This window comes from Heterocephalus glaber, unplaced genomic scaffold, assembly GCF_053883595.1.
Source record: "Heterocephalus glaber isolate CG9 unplaced genomic scaffold, H.glaber_assembly_v1.0 deba00000621, whole genome shotgun sequence".
NCBI classification, from domain to species: domain Eukaryota; kingdom Metazoa; phylum Chordata; class Mammalia; order Rodentia; family Bathyergidae; genus Heterocephalus; species Heterocephalus glaber.
This window is the reverse complement of record NW_028258153.1, coordinates 2,945,263-2,963,169: the sequence shown is the minus strand read 5'-3', so window position 1 is coordinate 2,963,169 and position 17,907 is coordinate 2,945,263. Positions and strand designations below refer to the sequence as shown.

Below are 17,907 nucleotides of genomic sequence, written 5' to 3'. Positions count from 1 at the left end.
TAGACTGCAAGGTTTTTCTAGATCCCACATCGATGAAAACACAAACCTCAGAGTGGGTTTGACAACACATCTTCCAGTGAATGTGATTGTGCACTATGTAATCTTCTCTGTCCATGGCATGGTCTCATACACAAGGGAACACTAGAAATAAAGCGCATGCTTCTGGGGGCCTCCCATGTCCCAGTTTTTTATTTCTACTACATTCACCAGCTCCCCCCAAAAAGCAGTGTTGGGCAAGTTTTCATAACTGTTTATTCATTATAAATAGTAAATATTTACTGCACTTTTTACATGAAAGACATTTTTACAACACATTGTTGTTGACTGAGGCTGCAACACAAAGATACTACTTCTCTTTTCTATCACCCTTGTCCACTACAGGAACTAAACTCAGCACCAAGCCTAGGTTTGCTAACTCACTACGTCATAGTTCTCACCACTAACAGGAATGGATTTGTGCCTACCTCATTCACGGTTCGGAGAATAGGAAGAAATAAATAACACTGCCTCCCACCTTCTTGTTCCTCTTAACACTTCAAAGAACAAATTTATTGACATTCTGAAATGTCACCACACATACATATGTAAACCTCAGTTCCTATAATCTTTTAATATTGGATATCACTGTATAATTTAAAAGTACATGAGAGCCACATGACCTGTTTTTGCCCTGTCTTTCATAGAAAAGAGAAGAATGTAAACGAAATCATTTTTAAAAGCATTATTCTGTAACATAGTCTCTAATCAAAGGAGCAAGCCAGGGGTCAGTTGTCCAGCAAATAGCAAACATCACTGTATTCTACCACAATGAATTACGGGCTGCAAAAATAAAAGCACCTGCAAAAATATAGTTCTGATTTTGTTTCTGTCACCTTGGCCATGGCCAAAGCATCTGTGAGGTACACAGTATTGCACACCGATAAGCAGATAAGTGAATGCCTGTCACCTCCTCTCCACCATGCCCTTCTCCCTGCCCAGGTTGGCTTCCAAATGAATGTGACTTAGGAAAACATTACCCCTCTCCCAAAACTGGAAAAGAAAACAAGCTTTCCTTCCTGTTACCCCACATCCTACTGGCAAGATGTGCGTCCAGCACATGTATTGACAACTAGATTACAAATGAGGATACAATAACAAATAATTTATTTGGGAGGTCCTTTACATCTAGTCTAGCTTCCTAAGATATGGTGGCAATTATTTTGATATCAATTTCCAGTGTGTAAAAGTCAAGGATTCCTCCATTCCTGCTTCATTAAGTGAGCAGTTTTAAAGTTGTCGAAGTATCAGCCTTGGACATCCAACATGTTATACTTTAGAATATTCTCCTACTATATTTTAGAACATTCTGATTGCTCAGATCAGTCCAGATAAATCTCAGATACACACACATACACACACAAAATGGAATGCTTCAGCTCCTTGATCTTCGGCAATCAAGAGTTGGGATATTTTGATATGTAGCCAGGTTAAGCCATTGCCTTACAATGTTGCCTTTGTTTTTCAATTGTCCCAGATCTTCCTCTTCTCCACTGCTTTTGTCCAACATGCTCAAAAGTATCTGAAACCAACTCCTGGAGAAAGAAAAATCAATCCCTTTCCTTTATCTCCACCTCCCCCGAAAGGGTGACTTATTTCTTTGTTATGTATGTATTTATTTTTCTGAGAAGATTCTTCAGGTCTAGGCTGTGGAGACGGGAAACAGGGCCAGTTTGAGCTCCAAGCGGACAGTTCACTTATGCAATATCTGGCTTGAGATAATGAAAGGCACCTGTAAGGAAACACATGCAACTTTTTAAGTCATGTTGGGACAATTCCCAGTCAGGGGCAATATCAGCTACAGGCTGACAATGTCATATTTAATACCGTGATATCAAAGGATTCAGACTAATATTTTTATTCCTGAGACAAGTTTGACACAACTCTGTGTCCCTGGGATTACATCCCATATGATCCTTGAGCTGACCTCATTAAGAACATGTGTTTCTAATGCCAGGGGTTATTTCATTTTGGCCAACCCTTGTGTTTTACCTACTGGCAATCAGGTTTTATGTCTCAGCAATTAATGACCACAAGATGTTGTTGACATCAGTTAAGAAAATAATTATCCAAGGGAGCCCTGCCTGAACCAATCAACTGGCTCTGCCACAAAATGGATTCTAAGATGTAGGGCTTACTCATGCCTCTAACTCCTCTTTCTTAAGCAAGAGTCGAATTTCTCTCCCTTTCAGAGTCATTACCCCCTAGAATGTCCAAGGCTTACTTTGTCCATATTGCCCATATTGGTAGCCTGTAACGGGGTCCATACTGTAGCCTGTGGTACTATAGGTGGGTGGACAGTAGGACTGAGATGTTGGCAGACTGTCCAAGCTCTTCATGTGGTCTAGTCTCTGACTGCAGCTGGCAGACACCGTGGTGGTGGGTTCCAGGCCCCCAGTGAGAGGGGAGAGTGCGTAATCCGTCTGGGGCTGATGAGGCACCCCACCATGGTTGGTCAGGAGTCCCATTACCTAAAAGAGACAGGGAGATTGAAAGAAATTAAAATGCATGAAGGTCCAGATGGTAGCCCACAGCTGAAAGAATCACTTGAAAGTCCAGTTTCTCTTTCTTTGGAAATCCGTTAAAGAACTATTCTGAAGACTGTGACCTCAATTCAAAGCGGCAGTGAATATGACATCATGCATCATGCCCAATGATAACATCTGACTTCAGTTTCAGAAAGAGGAGTGGGGCAAGGGAGAGAAAAGGAAAAGAAGGAAGGAAAGGAAAAAGAGAGACAGGGAGGGATTACACCCGAGTGATAAAATCAGACTGGATTTTCAAAGAAAAGTAAAGAAATGACAGGAAGGGGGAGAAATTATATCTGTTCCTATAGAAAAAATGTCTAATCATATATCCCATCCGGAACTTTCACATGTGATTTTAAACAAACTTTTTTTAAAAAACGAGTGCTTGGGGGTAGCTCAGTGGTAGAGCCCTCATGTAGTATGCAGAAGGGCCTGGGTTTGATCCCCAACACCACAAAAAAAATAAAAAATTAAACAAACAAATAAATGAACACAAGTCAATGTGGTTGGGGTCTGAGACCTCTACATCTCTTTTCACAATGTTGCCTCTTAAGAAACCTCCTGCCTTTATCTTGAGCATCATTTGGGAAGCAGAAATTATTTTCCTCCCACTCTGCCAGTGTTCCCTTGTGCTTTGTCTCTCCCACTGTTCAGTCATGAGTTCTGTCACCTACTTTGACTAGGGGGATTCTGAGAGGTGTCACTGATGCCTTTCTAACCCAGCACCGAAGTGATCAGCATCAACACAGTGTTGAATGAACCAGGGATTCTCCAAGCAATCACCTCCCTTACCAATCCATTCCCTCCACAGGTAAGAAGGGTTAAAGGGAAAGATGAGCCTTTTAACAAGAAGTGTTAAAAGGAAATGCAAACATGTCCTTAAAAAGGCCAGCTCTGTAAATGACCCTGATGAGTACGATAACTTTAAAAACGATACCAAAAAGCACTGGTCACAGAACAACTTTCAGACCAGCCTGGTGAAATGTTTCACAAACTCAAGCTCACTGACCCTACCATTACCTCCTGATGGAAATAAGTGGATAATTAATTTTGCAGCAGGAAAATGGCCACACAAGGAGGAAGTGAATTTTTTTCTAAAGCAACTGTGGAAGAAATCTACAGCAGAGCTGGGTGAAAACATGTCTATTACGAAGTATTTAAATGCAGGCCCCCACAATTGCACATGTCCATAATAGACCTGAGGAAATGGAAACCAAACCCTGACTCAAGGCTCTGGTACTGCATGCAAAGCAACTATCACTCAAAAGCAATTCAAACAATAGATTCCTGAATCAAAGGGTCCAGCAGGACGGGGATTGGGAGCTCATCTTGCATACCAGAAAGTATTCTAACCAAGACTCAAAAATATGGATCACATAACTTCCTTTGGGAAGAGTTTGCATAATCCTACAGCTAAACAAAATCTTTACAAACTACAGCTTCAAACTGATCCATCTTCAATGAGCCTCAAGAGACGAGAGACACAAGGTGGGGAGGATATCTGTTCACCTTCTGTGGATTTTGGACGATCTTCTCTCCCTATCACAATGGGCCACTCCTCTCCCCTGGCCTCCCTTTCAGTTACTGTGTGCTTATGTGGGTGGGAAGGTGAGCAGGTTTGGAGAAATCAACACACTATGTCCAAATTTTGTAACATACCACAAGGATCCAAATGTTCTTGACCTGTGAAATATCTTTTTTGAAACCTCCGAAAATTAATTATATTCTAAAAAAATAATCATGGGTAGCAGAGCATAGTTCTGTTTTTATTTTTTTATTTATTTATTTTAAAGACATTGCTAATTGTTTTTTGGGTTTTTTTGGTACCGGGGATCGAACTAGGGTCCTTGCGCTTGCACCGCAGGCGGTGAAACCACTGAGCTAAATCCCCAGCCACTATAAAGTTTTTTTTTTTTTTTTGGGTACCAGGGATCGAACTCAGGTCCTTGTGCTTTCAAGGTAGGCGGCAGAACCACTGAGCTAAATTCCCTGCCCTTAGTTCTGTTTTTATTGGGGACCACAGGAACGTGAACTTCACAAAATAACAAATGGGTAGGATACACAGCTATAAGATGGATTGCCTCCTGGATAGATTTCCATCTACATGGATATTTTTCATCTTCGTCTTTCTTTGAGATTATGCTGATAATTTGGCAGTATATACTTGGAAAATTCATAACTTCAATGTATGTGGTAATTTACTAAATAACTTTGTATCAGTCTAAACTAGGAACATCTATTTAAAGAGTCACACTACTTCAAAGCAAGGAGCACAACCTTTTGTGGTGGCCTGATAGTCAAGAATGAATAGAAAACTTTTAAATACAGAAACTGTGATTTTTTTAACAAAAAGAGATAATAACAAAGGACAAATCTTATACTGTAAGTAAGCTGTGTTAAGTAAAACACAAAAACTTGAAAAAAATCAACTTTGTAACTCTATCGGCTCAGAGAATATAATTATCCAGTGTCATAAGATTAAAAGGAAATATGTACTTGAACTTAATAGTATCCTTCATGAAGATGATTACTTGAAACTCAGTTATGGGGTGCCACTTTAAGGGAGAAATGGAATGTGCCATGTACAGTTATAGTTGAAGAGCTCAGAGTATGATTTTATTCAAAACATGTACATTCTCCCATGAGCTATATATGTACATTTTTGTGATAAATTTTTTTTAATCCCCTGCTATACATTTCCCTTTTGTATAACTCTGAAGACAATAACTTTGTCCATGGGGTGAAAAAATATGAAGACCCTAAAAAAGAGGAAACAAGTCCTTCCTGTAAGCAAAATTCAGCATAAGATGTTGTTCATTTGCCATCTTTTTTGCAGTTTCTGCATTAGAAAATTTTTTAGGACAGAACTTTAAGACCTTAAAATATGTCTACTGGAAGATGGAGAAAATAGTACCATCTTCAGAGCCCTATTCCAGGGCAATAGATGATAATCTCTCAATGGTTCTGAGGTGCAGTGCTTGCAAGAAGACTCCAATAAGGGCTTCTCGTTTAGCAATAGCCCTAGTTCCGTAGCCCACTGGCTGATGCAAGAGAAGAAAGAGACCTGAAACCAGTTATCATTGGTTCCTTTGCCTCCACTATAGAGCACAAGAGACGCATTTTCTCCTGCAAATGCTTATCTCCACTGGGATGGTCACATCTCCTATACAATCACAGTCTTTCAAATTGCCTAATGATAAGGAAGGGGGCACCACTATTTCCATCCCTTTGGTCTAAAATTTAGATTAATAAATATCATGTGATTTATTTTCAGTATTTCACAGTGAGAAATATACACAATTTTCAGAAGCTGTTGTTGAAAAATTAAGAAGGAAATGGGGGTGAATATATCAATAGAAAATGCATTACTTTCCTCTAACATAATTTTAAACATCAAATCTCTATGGAAGGGTACCATTATGCTTTTATGTGTGCTATTTTTTGTTTCATGTGGTTCAAGGGAAGCTCTGGAAATTTCTTTTTGTGCACAAAGACGTTGGTAAATGAACTTTTCAGAACACCCCCAATAGGGTTATGGAATGTCACCCATCATATTCTAAGAATATCGTCAGGATTTCTTTTACACATGCTTTTCCTATAGCAATTTATTATTCAAAGCCTAAAATAAAGTCTGCATTTGTTGTAAAGTGGATTCTTCTTGTTATTGCTCTTAAACCATTAATAAGCATTTCTACTATAGGGATTGCATTTTTATTCCCCGTTTGGTTGTATTGTTTTGTTTAATGTTGGGACAGGGAAAGCACAATTGCCTAGCTCCACAAACAACTTCAAAGGTAAAGAAACAAATTCAAGGCTATTCAATCCTGCCTGTTGGACACTGACCACATTCTTAGGAAAGGCCAGGTAAATCCAGGAGATAGGACAACCAGAATCTCCCATGGGAAACGGCTGAGGCCTGCTCTTAGTTTTCACTTGTGGTTGTATACAACACTTAGCCAACGCATCTGGGGGGAAAACCTATTAAGTAGATTTCTAAACTATTACCTCTGAAATGCCCCCTAGACGCTGCTTCTAAATTGTTCTATGAGTGACGTTCAAAAACAATTCAAAGCCTTGGCATCTTTTGCTCACACTTACGCTGGCTTCTCTATCATTTTTCTTATTAGAGACATTTTCTGAAGACTCATTCTCCACTTCCAGAATTCCAAACAGATTGTTTATATCTTGACTGGAAGATTATATGGTTCAGGAAAAACTAACTCTTTACAATTGCCTCATGCCATATTTCTCTTGAATTAATTTTCCTATTGTAAGATTAAATATAAAAGATAAAAACTATGGGCTAAATTAAGATTTACATTGAAAACGATGTGTCTGGAAAATATTTGGCTTGGCACCACAAGCATCATGGTTTTGCTGTCGGTTGAAAGTGCTCAGAGCTTATCAGAAATCTAAAATGACTTAGCAAATTAGTATGTATATTGAGGCACTTCTTTTTTCTCTTTTTCCTTAAGAGGAATCCTGGTTAATGTTTTCCTTTTCTTTTGTGTTCTTAAGTAACCAGATGTTCTCCTGACTTAACATTTAATAGCACATTTAGTTTCTCTTTCTTGGAAAAAAAAATTGTAAATTACAGCTTGGTATGATATAAAGGTTTTTTTTTTTCTTTTACCTTCTACCCTTCCCTCCAAAAGCCTACTGACTACATCTTTGATTTAGATTGAATCTCTCTCCAGAACCAAACAAAAAACTTCAAATTTTTTTTGCCAATATGGAGTCAACTAATAGTTTTATTTCAATGACTCTATCTTTGAAGCTGAAAAGCCTCAATTTAAATGGCAGAGACTTTTCCTGAAAATGTCTTCAGATTCAAATACCATAGGAACTATCCTGCAGTTGATTAGCATCTAAATAATTAGATTTTTGGTCCTGTCCATTTGAAAGCTGTGGAGGGAAGTTGCCTGAAGGCACAGGTTTCTCTTAAAGTCTGTATGCTAACCTCCTCACCCATCCTGAGAGTTAGGGCATGGACACGCTGACCTTCACCTGCCTGTAAGAGGCTTCACCAACTACCCAAGTTCTTATTTTCTATGTTAATCCTTAGCTCATATTTTACAAGTAGCTATGTTTAATGCATGACAAAAGAGTATAAGTGCCAGACAAGTGTGGTTCATATGCCACGTATATTTCCAAGTTTTGTTTGTAAAGAGTACAGTAAGAACTGTTTCAGTTAAATTCTATGGCATATATACACACATACACACACACATATACACACATACACACATATTTTATCTCTAGTCCTGTGATCAATTAGGAAGGTAATTTGTATTTTATCAATTTTTTAGAATGTCTTTTTCTCAATAGAGCTATGCAGTTAAACTGATAGCAAAATTGTTTTTGTATTTTGAGTTTCTTTGTTTTTACGGTGATGGGATCAGACCCAGGACCTTGTACATACTAGGCAAGCATTCTTACCTCCAAGCTGCTCTCCAGCCCAGCAATATTCTTTAGGGACTGATGACAGAAATATAACTCTAGGCAAAAAACACAACAATACCTTGCAAGGGACACGTATGTGTGTTGATGTATATTTAGAGGCATATGTGTAGTTTATTTCTAGCCAATGATGAACCATCATACCAGGTCCACCTATCCTCAATAAAATAAAGCCCATTAAGAGAAGAGGACATCCCACCTAAATGAAGAAGTATAGCACTGATTACAGTAGACATTTAACTATACTAGACCTTCCGTGAGCATAATAAAATTTTCGTATGTTTTAATTCATGTACGCATGCCTGCATTTAATACGCTTTGGGACCATGTCTACAATTAATATGATTTATGAGAAAGGAACATGTGTGATATTGAGAGGGTAGAGCATACGTACTTTTTTTCTTCTATGAATGAAAAAAATGTAACAACAGGGCTGAAGGAGAAATCAGTGGCCCATAGCATATTAAGATGGACTGGCAGAGCCCTGAGTAAACTTGGGGGAGCTAATGATACCCTCTTATCTAACCCTGACACATTTGCAGCATGTAATTTACAGAAGCTCTGTCCAGGGAATCTTGACAAATGCTCCTAACGATGTCAGGGCAATGTTCCATTCTAATGGAAAACAGATGTGGGTCAGATACCCTCATTCATCACTGCGCAGAGTCTCAAACTCTTTCTGGGAGGAATGACATTACCTGCTGTTAACCCTTTTCACTTGGGGAAAATTCTCACAACCACAGTAGCCCTCTGAAGACTGCACTCAAGCCCATCACCGATTCAAAAAGCCTGCCTGAGAACATGACTGTGGAAAATCAAACGTATATCTTGGTTTCATTTCGTGACCACTTCAGAACGCATTTGCTAAATATTAATTGAACCTTTGGGACTTAACGATTCTAAATATAAAAAGGGGGGAAGAGAAACTACGCTCAGGCATCCCACAATATTTCAGTGAGATGGCATTTAAAGATTTCTTTCTTGGCCTGAGAATATAGCTCTGTGGTAGAGAGCTGGTATAGCAGACCATGTGGCCCTGTGTTCCATTTCCAGCACCACAAAAATAGTAGTAACTAAATAAATAATAAATATAAATAAAAATTTTTCTGTAATTGCCCACAGTCTAAGCCTACATTTTAAAAAACTGCAGGAATGATTCACCCTGATAATGTTTTATAAATGCAAATTTTGTTGAACCTTAACTACTCAGCTCTATCTGAGCCTTACAAATAACACAATAAACTGTAAATACTTTAACTTTTAGCAAGAAGAATTTTAACTCTGCTTCTCCCAAGCAGAGAATGTGGGGCAATCTATATGAAGTGTGACTGAAAACTACCATGTGTGATGAAATTTTTAAAAATTTATTTCAGTAAAAGACAAAATTGTCATGAATCTCTTTAAAATACTCCTCCGCTTGGAACACACTTATCCTATCATTCTTGCCACTTTCTGAAAGTGGAAGTTCTGGAGGGCCTTTTTTGGAAATGTCTTCAGTTGCACTGCCATGGTGGCCTTGGTGTCCTGAATCAGTTAGAAAGGTTTACTGTTCATGGTCATTTTGACTCTGGGGAAGCGCCAGAAGTTGCGAGGTGCCAGATCCAGTGAATAAGGTGAATGAGGACATACAGTAATGTTTTTATGAGCCTGTCTCTCCATTGGATGGTACTGGGCAGCAGTATTCACCGTATTTTAATCACATCTCATAAAGATATAAAAGAGGACTTACAGCACAACTTCGGAAAGTGGCAAGAATGATGGGATAGGTTCAAAGGAAGGCGAAGTATTTGAGGGAAATTAACAGCAATGCATATGACACTGTGATAATTTTTTATTTAAACATTCACTGTATATTTTGATCACACCTTGTATTTCCTTTCCAACACGGAGGGCAGACATTCTGATCAATTAAAAGAATAAAACAGTTGCTCAGATCAACAAAAAAATCTCTTCTTTCTTCCAGACCATGTGTAAGCTAGGCACATATTTGTGTAGCTGCCTAAAGTCACTGTCATAAGGCTCCATTTCCAAATGCCTGAGGACTATAAAAGAAATGCTTTCCTCCCCTTCTCTTCATGTGAAGGAAAGCATATCCTCAAGACAAAGAACCAACTGAAAAGACTAAGTATGCTTTGGGATGCTACTGGTAAGTAGGTGTCAAGAAACGGACTTCTAGTAACAGGGCAGGTAGAGGACAGTCTTGCCAGAGCCGAAGAGTGAACATACATGTTAGGAAATGCTTTCCGGCCTGTTTCACAGACTATTCAGTAAGGTGAAATAAGGATTCACTTAAAATACATAGAACATGCTGCACCTCTAGCAGTGTAAGACATCTGAGAGTACAGTCTTCTGGGAACCAGAAGCTTTGACACAACTAAGCTAAAATGCCATCCAGGTTATTGGCTCCCATACCAATTCCAGGAGCATCTTACCAGTAACAAGGTTGTGTTCCCTTTTCTGAACACCCGGAAACTTTCTGGTGCTCCTGATGGTAGACTGGGCAGCACCTATGTCTCACTAAGTTGCTAAGTTGCCCAGGCTAGCGCTGAACTCACAGTGCTCCTGCCTCAGCCTCCCAGCATGGTGGGACTATAGGCCTACACCACCACACCTGGCTACAGTATGGTTTTGAAAATACATGAATCAACGCAAGAATAAGAGAAGAGAAAAAACAGGCCAACCCTCTCCTTTCCCTGCTGTTAGTCACATGGAATGAAAGATGGTTGACCAACCATTTGATTGCCCACATGAGACAACAGTATTTTATAAGAAAAAGGAACAATTATTGGTTTAAATAAGGCATGCCTCTTTCATTATTAGTTCAGCACTCAGGATTGGTGGCACAATCATCTCACAGCTAAGAAATATTCCCTTCAATACAGAAATACTATGTGAGTCTACAAAATGCACTCTTTTATGATAAGTAAAATAAGTCGGGCCAGGAAGACAAATACTACAGACTCACATTTCTATGTGGAAGCTAAAAGTCAATCTCAAAGAAATAGTATTACCAGAGGCCGAGGAGGATATAGGTGAGGAAGGGCCAAAAATAGGAAGGTTAGTGGATACAAGAGTGCAGTGGGGTCAGAGGAATAACCTAATGTTCTAGCAAAGCAGGATCACTATGGCTGACAATCAGTTGCATATTTTGAAATAGCTAGTAAAGAGGATTTCTGAATGTACCCAACACAAAGAAATAATCTATCTGAGGCGATAAGATACACCAATTAACTTGATCTAATTCTTTTTTTTTTTTTTGGTACCAGGGATCGAACTCGGGACCTTGTGCTTGCGAGGCAGGCGCTGGAACCACTGAGCTAAATCCCCTGCCCTACTTGATCTAATTCTTATGCATTGTACACACGCATTGTAATGTCACACTAGACCCCATAAAAATGTACAATTACTATGCATCGATGATAAAGAAAAATATATTTTAATACTACACTGCCTCAAAAGGCCTCCAAGTTTATCGTCTCTTTGGCTGATCAGCAAGGACAACTGGATTGCTAATCTCAAAAACTCTCATTTGCTGACCTCAAGCTAAATGTCAAGAATAATTTTTTTTAAATATTACACTCTACTTTGAAAAATATACACCTCTGATGAAACTCAGACTGTTTGGCAGAGACAGATTCTTTATGGGAAAAAGAAAACATCAACAACAAAAACATTAGTACACAACTAATGACTGAATCAAGTCTTCTGTGTACACAGTACAAAGCACACATTCAGCTTCTAATTGAATAAATATGCAAGTATTCAGATTTCTGTAGATATTGCCATTTTGCAAATGCAGTAATAAGTTAAAAGCTTTACATTGCATTCCAACCATATATAAAGGGTTGATTCAGACCACTTCCCTTGCATTAGAATCTAGCATGGCCTTTCTGCATATTACTCATTACAAAGAAAAACTTTTTATCCCTGTAGCTTAGTAATAAACTAAGCAATCACACTCAATTTCTTTTTCTCCTCAATGGCTAGAGGAACTCAAATGGGCCTGAGCATCATGGGGCCATTGGATTTGCTGTGTCCAATATTCAGAAGAACATGGCTGACAGACTTTCCATTTAAATCAACTTGGCAGACACAAAGATATTAATTCAGCAAAAAAAGAGTTTTTGCGGCTCACTTAGTGGCAAGATGGAAGATGCAGTCATCGGCTGCTGCTTCCTCCCTTTTTGTAAAAACGGCCAAACTATTGCTATGCTCAGAATTCTCCAAATCTAGCTAACTCAACTACATGGCTACAGCTGATATAAACCAAGGATTTCCTCGTATTCTTGAAGGGTAGCAACCACAGCCTGCAGAGCAAAACCAAAGGCACCAGGTGAATTACAGCCTCCATAGATTCAACAAATGGATTAGCACTAACATTTTCACCACAGAGCAGAACTTCTCAAAAACTTAATATGGCAGACTGGAAATATGCAAATGGACCATGGTTCTTCAGTTATCCCTGGAATAGGCTCATTTATGATCATAAACATCCTTTTGCCTTTGTAAACATGTGAGACTTCTCAAGCCCCAGTAATGAGCTCATGAGCTGCTTTAGAAAGGAAACAGAAAGATGCCCAAGCTCTTGAGAGGCCTCAGAATGTCTCTCTGTCCCAGTTTTGTTTGACACCCAACAAATCTCTTTAATTAAAATCACTCCTCTTCCTTCCACAGTTGAATTTCTGGAAAATGTAAATAGAACGGAGTGCCTCCACTGGGAAATGGATTGGTGGCAGGCCACCTGCTTGTCTGGTTCTTCACAATGATAAAGCTAGGCTGAGGGCACAGAATTTGTAACGTATGTGTTAAATGCAAAAAACAAAACGGCTGATCAGCAAGATATAGCTTCTGGATGTGTGCCCAAAAATGTCCAGAAAAACTGTTCTCTTGAAATAGGAGCTGGCTGTACCACAAAGGTAAACCTTTCTGCTTTTACCTGTATCAGCAGCACAAGAGAAAGGCAAAGAATTTCATGCATGGTGAAAAACACTTTCACTGAAACAGAAGAAACAGCAAAGCCCCCACTGCAATCATTTTTAGTGGTCCATTTTTAATGACTATCTCCATCCACGTGGTAAGCTGGTCCTTCCTTACATCTTCAATGAACGAACAAGCATCATCTTGCCTCTCAGCTAACAAATTTCAGATCATTGTTAACACTGGAGCCCAAAAAATGACAAGCAAAATCAAAAGCAGTCTTGAGTTTTCTGTACACATATTAACACTTAAATGCTTCTCCCCTAATAAGTTTCAGGATTAACAAATGTTCGTCAAAAGAAACTGTGCTGAGCAATTGAAATCTAATTTGAAATGGAACCACGATAGTCTAATACATATATGCATGAAATGGAGAAGCTGCCTAATAGGCATAGCTGACACCAAATATGCAATTTACATACATTACACACTAATAATCTCCATTTTAATATTATTCTTTACAAGCAACTGGATGGGGAGTAGAGTTAAAGGTTTCCTTTTGTAAAATGTGAATAAGAACAGAAGTTGATCCCAGCACCTGATGCCATTAACTGCAATCCCGTTAGAGAAAAGATCTATTAGTTCTTTCTAGCTCTGTTTCAGAGCTGGTGCCTCAACACCACAAGGCTGTGATGATCCAACCAGACACAGACGGATGATCAACAAACTTGATGAGATCTGCAGACCTACTCTTTGTTCCTGAGTGCTGAGCAAACATTCAAGCATGTTCAAGCTGGCACACAAATTTTTATGAGAATTTTCCTCCTTTCCTCAGTAGATCACCCATGGAACAGGACAGGTGTACTGGTTATTCAATTATCTCTCTGGACAAAATTGGAAATGAGGGATCTGAGCATCTTTCTGTGGGGATTTATTAATAACAGTTAAATATCCTCTAAAACAAAACCTTTTTTGTAATTTAAGCCTATTTTCTTATTTTGTCATTGGTTTCACTCATAAACCAGAAACTAAAAACTGCCCATCTGCTCTAAACATAAAATGTGTTCATAATAATCCAGATTTATACCAAATGTATTTTTAAGTATTGCTGAATTGAGAGATACTCAAAATTTATGAGCTCTGAGGTTGCAAACAGGACTTCCTCTTTTTAAGAAGAAAAAGGCTTAAAATGAACATAGGAAGGGCTTGGAAAGCTTCTTGGATATCAAATGGCTCTGTAGGGAAAAAAAATGCCAATGATATAAGAGTAAATGAATCAAAACCATATGGGTCAAATTTTCCCTAAAATACACAGTTTGAAAAATTAAGGAGGAAAAGTGCTTGGCAAAAATGTGTTTTAGGTTTTACCAAACCCAAAACATTTGAAGAATCATTTGCAATGGTTGATGAACCCTAAATGCAGCCAAGTTGGCCCACTTTTGTACACTAAAGAACAATAGAAAAGCTTCCCAGAAACCATGCAACCCACTGATACTGTATTTCACTCAAGAAATCATTAGAAGCTGTCACCATGGCACTGAGGGGTTTAAAGCAGTAGGGTGGAGGTGGGGTGTGAAATGATAGAAGTTTGTTAATTTAATTGGCCTTGTTTTGGGGGGTTGTCTATGTGTGTTTTGGGGGTGGGGATGCAACAGGGGTAGTATTTCTTGCAGAGGAAAGTTAATTAGAAGAATATGGTCCAAATGTTAATTAGCCTCATGTCTTGAGCATATGGTAGTATTTCTGAGCACTCCATATTCCAAGTCAGCATTCCTTGTCCCCTGCATGTGTAGCAAGGTGCTGGGAACGTATACCCTGGGGACAGAGAGGAAATAAATGGTCTATATTTCCCCAAGTTCTGCATGGCCCCACACCAAGCAAACAAAACCTTTCAGAAAAGGCTGGCAGATGCGACCGAAGAGAACCCTCACTAAAAAGAGTGGAAGGCTTTTCTAGGAGGATGGTCTGCCCTTTTTCCCATGCCCCATCTCCTGGAAGGATTCTGAAGTCCAGACAGCTATTCAGAAAAAGAAGCAAACTTGGAGGTTTCTAGTCCATCACCCTCTCACCGATCACGGAGAAGCTCTCTTCAAGTTCCCTGGCATCTCCAGTCTGTGACGGAATGTGACACCCAGCACCCCATCTGTGAAGCTATTTGACCAGGCTCGTAGGAAAATCAGACGGCAGGGCCAGGGCCCATGGAAAACTTGTTGGGACATTCTGCTTCCTCTGGCAGAGACCAGCAATGGAAATGTGTAACTTGTGTTGATGGAAGCATAAGTAACGACTGGAAGACAGATTTGCCTCTTACCCTGCCAGAAACTCCCTCTGCCATTATTATGATTGTATTACCTTGGCCTCAGTTTTCCTCTAAGTAAAATGGGAATAGTCAGTTCCCACACAGAATTGTCGATTCCCTCAGAACAGGAAAAGCTGCCAGCAGCTAAGTAATGCACAGACCCTGTCAGCCACTCAAGAAAGAATATAACCAAAGTTTCTAAAGGAATTTTTTGCTATTGTGGAATTTAGACTGGAGTGAATATGCATCAACCCACTGCTCTGCTACCTGATCATCTGGACAGGTGGGATTTCCCCAAGATCGTCTCACACCTGCATCCCATGAAGCAGAGCCCTTCCCTGGGCGAAGGATCAAGGGCTCAATGAAGCACCATTTGGAAAATGACTTTGATTTTTTTTTTTTTTTGGCTTTTTAAAAAAATATTTCATGTAATTTTTTTCAAGTAATTTTATTGGTACATTTTAGGTATACAGTATAATGACATTCATCATTGGGTATTTGCACCTTTACATAATCTCTCTTGATTTTATTTTGCCCCCTTCCCCTGCCCTCCCTTCAACCCCTCCACCCCTCCCTATTTACAAAGACTTGGCTTCCATGTTTTCATTTTCTCATATTAATTCCATTCCCTTCTTTGTCAGAGACACCAAACAAAAACCAACGATTGCTCAGGCACAACACATACAAAGAAATGATTTGCCTGTCTTTATGGTCTCTATTAATCCTTAGAGAAAAAATTAGACAGACCATTCTACAATGCTTCATACACATTCTAGCTCATAATTTCCAAGTCTGAATGGTCAAAATTACACCAGTTTCAATGACACTAGTGAAAACATCAAATAAAATGCACATATACATTTTATTATGTCATGTGTCCTCCACCGAAGAGCTCTACAATAAATAGACCGTAAATGACTCAAAAAACCTTTATAGTCACTTCAATTTAACTTAATAGGTAGAGAAAGGCCTATGATGGTGTGGACAGGCAGAAAACCGGCAAGATACAAAATTATATACACTATTATTTCAGTTACATCTTTGTCTTCTCATGGAACTATATTTTTTACTTTGACACAGGGTCTTGCTAAGTTGCTAAATTGTCCAGACTGGGCTCAAACTTATGATCCTTCTGCCTCAGCTGCCCAGAGTGCTAGAATTATAGGCATGTACCACCACACTGGGCCTTATTATGTTTTAAATCTTAAAGCTCAAAAAGGGCCAGAAAGACATATGCAAGAATATTAATAATATTTCTTTGGGAGAATTTTTTATACTCTAAAGGCACTTTTAAAATTTTTTCCATTTTTTCCAGTAAGTATGCTGTGCTTTCATTATTAGGAGATGTCACTGGGTTTAGCAAAGACAGTATGCATTAACCTGAAGCTAAAAGTTTAGAAAACTAGTCTGCACTACGTTATTTTAAAATATGATGAAAACCATCTGCCCCTGTTTTGCCACGAAGCCTGTGTCCTCTTCACCCAATCATGTGCTATAATGGAGAGCCTACTCCAGTAGCCAAGAATCTTAGATTCCAGTCCCAATTCCCTTCCTATTCATCCTACAGCTGACAGCGGGTCACAACCTCTTTGGGCCTCAGTTGAACCATCTGCATCCAGGCTGACCAGACAGAGGAGGAACAGTTAAAACAGTAGGTGGAGAGGAAGAAGAGAAATGACAATCACAACATCAGCTCCATTGTTAGGATTATGTAGTCCGATATGTTAATCCGAACTTCTCCATAATAAGTAGTAACTAAAGATGAGCCACCTCTTTCCTTTAGTTAGCAGGTAAACAAGGTCATTCAATGTAAGCTTTTTGCCTCAAATTTTTCTTTATTTTTAATAAAGTCAGCCAACCAAAGCTGGTGTAAACGTCTCTTGTCTAACCAGAGGTATCCTTAAGAAATGATCCAGAGGGGCCTAGGATTTAGCTCAGTGGTGCCGCTGCCTGCCCCACAAGCGCAAGGTCCCAAGTTTGATCCCCGGTGCCAAGAAAAGAAAGGAAAGAAAGAAAGAAAGAAAGAAAGAAAGAAAGAAAGAAAGAAAGAAAGAAAGAAAGAAAGAAAGAATCCAGAGAAATCTGAGTCTCCAATTTTCCTACCCCATTATTTCATAAATGTTTGGCAAGATACAGATTCATTCCTTCTCTTGTTCTCTAATTTTGCCTGAGGAAATAAGGAGAAATTTCATATTACTTATCTCTTTTTCTAACTCATTAAGAATGATACAAGAACTAAACCAACATGGAGCCTAGTGGTGGTTTGAAGCCAAAATATATGGCAGAAACACAACATATCCTGGATATTTACAAAGTGATGAGTAAGGAATTAATAGAATATATAAGAAATACAGCAAAAAAATGTTGTGGTATTTCCCATTGCTTGATGTTGAGATGACTCCCACCCTACCACCAACCCAAACGCATCACCAATCTTCTTCAAGTCCAAGGTTAACCGTTGGAAGTTCAAGCTGTAGCAATTCCAGTTCTGAAATGTTTACATAATACAGTGTGATACAATTATCATTCCATACCAAATAATGTAATGTGAGAAACTAGCAGTTTCACTATAGAATACAGATTTATGTTCTTTTCATTATGACTGAACGAAATAAGATGCTAAGAAATGTGGACAGAATCCTACATTTCATCTTATAGGATTGGAGT

At 38.9% G+C, this 17,907-nt stretch overlaps 1 protein-coding gene across 4 annotated transcripts in view; it reads right to left on the bottom strand.

Moving 5' to 3' along the window:
* Positions 1 to 237: 237 nt before the first annotated feature.
* The window catches only part of Pax3 (paired box 3), a 92,282-nt gene continuing 74,612 nt past the window's right edge, over positions 238 to 17,907 (bottom strand). For all 4 annotated transcript variants that reach the window (XM_004864479.4, XM_004864480.4, XM_087205995.1 and 1 more), the window contains 2 exons: positions 2,261 to 2,507; positions 238 to 1,768 (listed from right to left, as the gene is read on the bottom strand). In XM_004864479.4, coding sequence (XP_004864536.1) covers positions 1,734 to 1,768; positions 2,261 to 2,507 — 282 coding nt within the window. In that variant the 3' untranslated portion in view covers positions 238 to 1,733. The remainder of the gene's footprint in view (positions 1,769 to 2,260; positions 2,508 to 17,907) is intronic.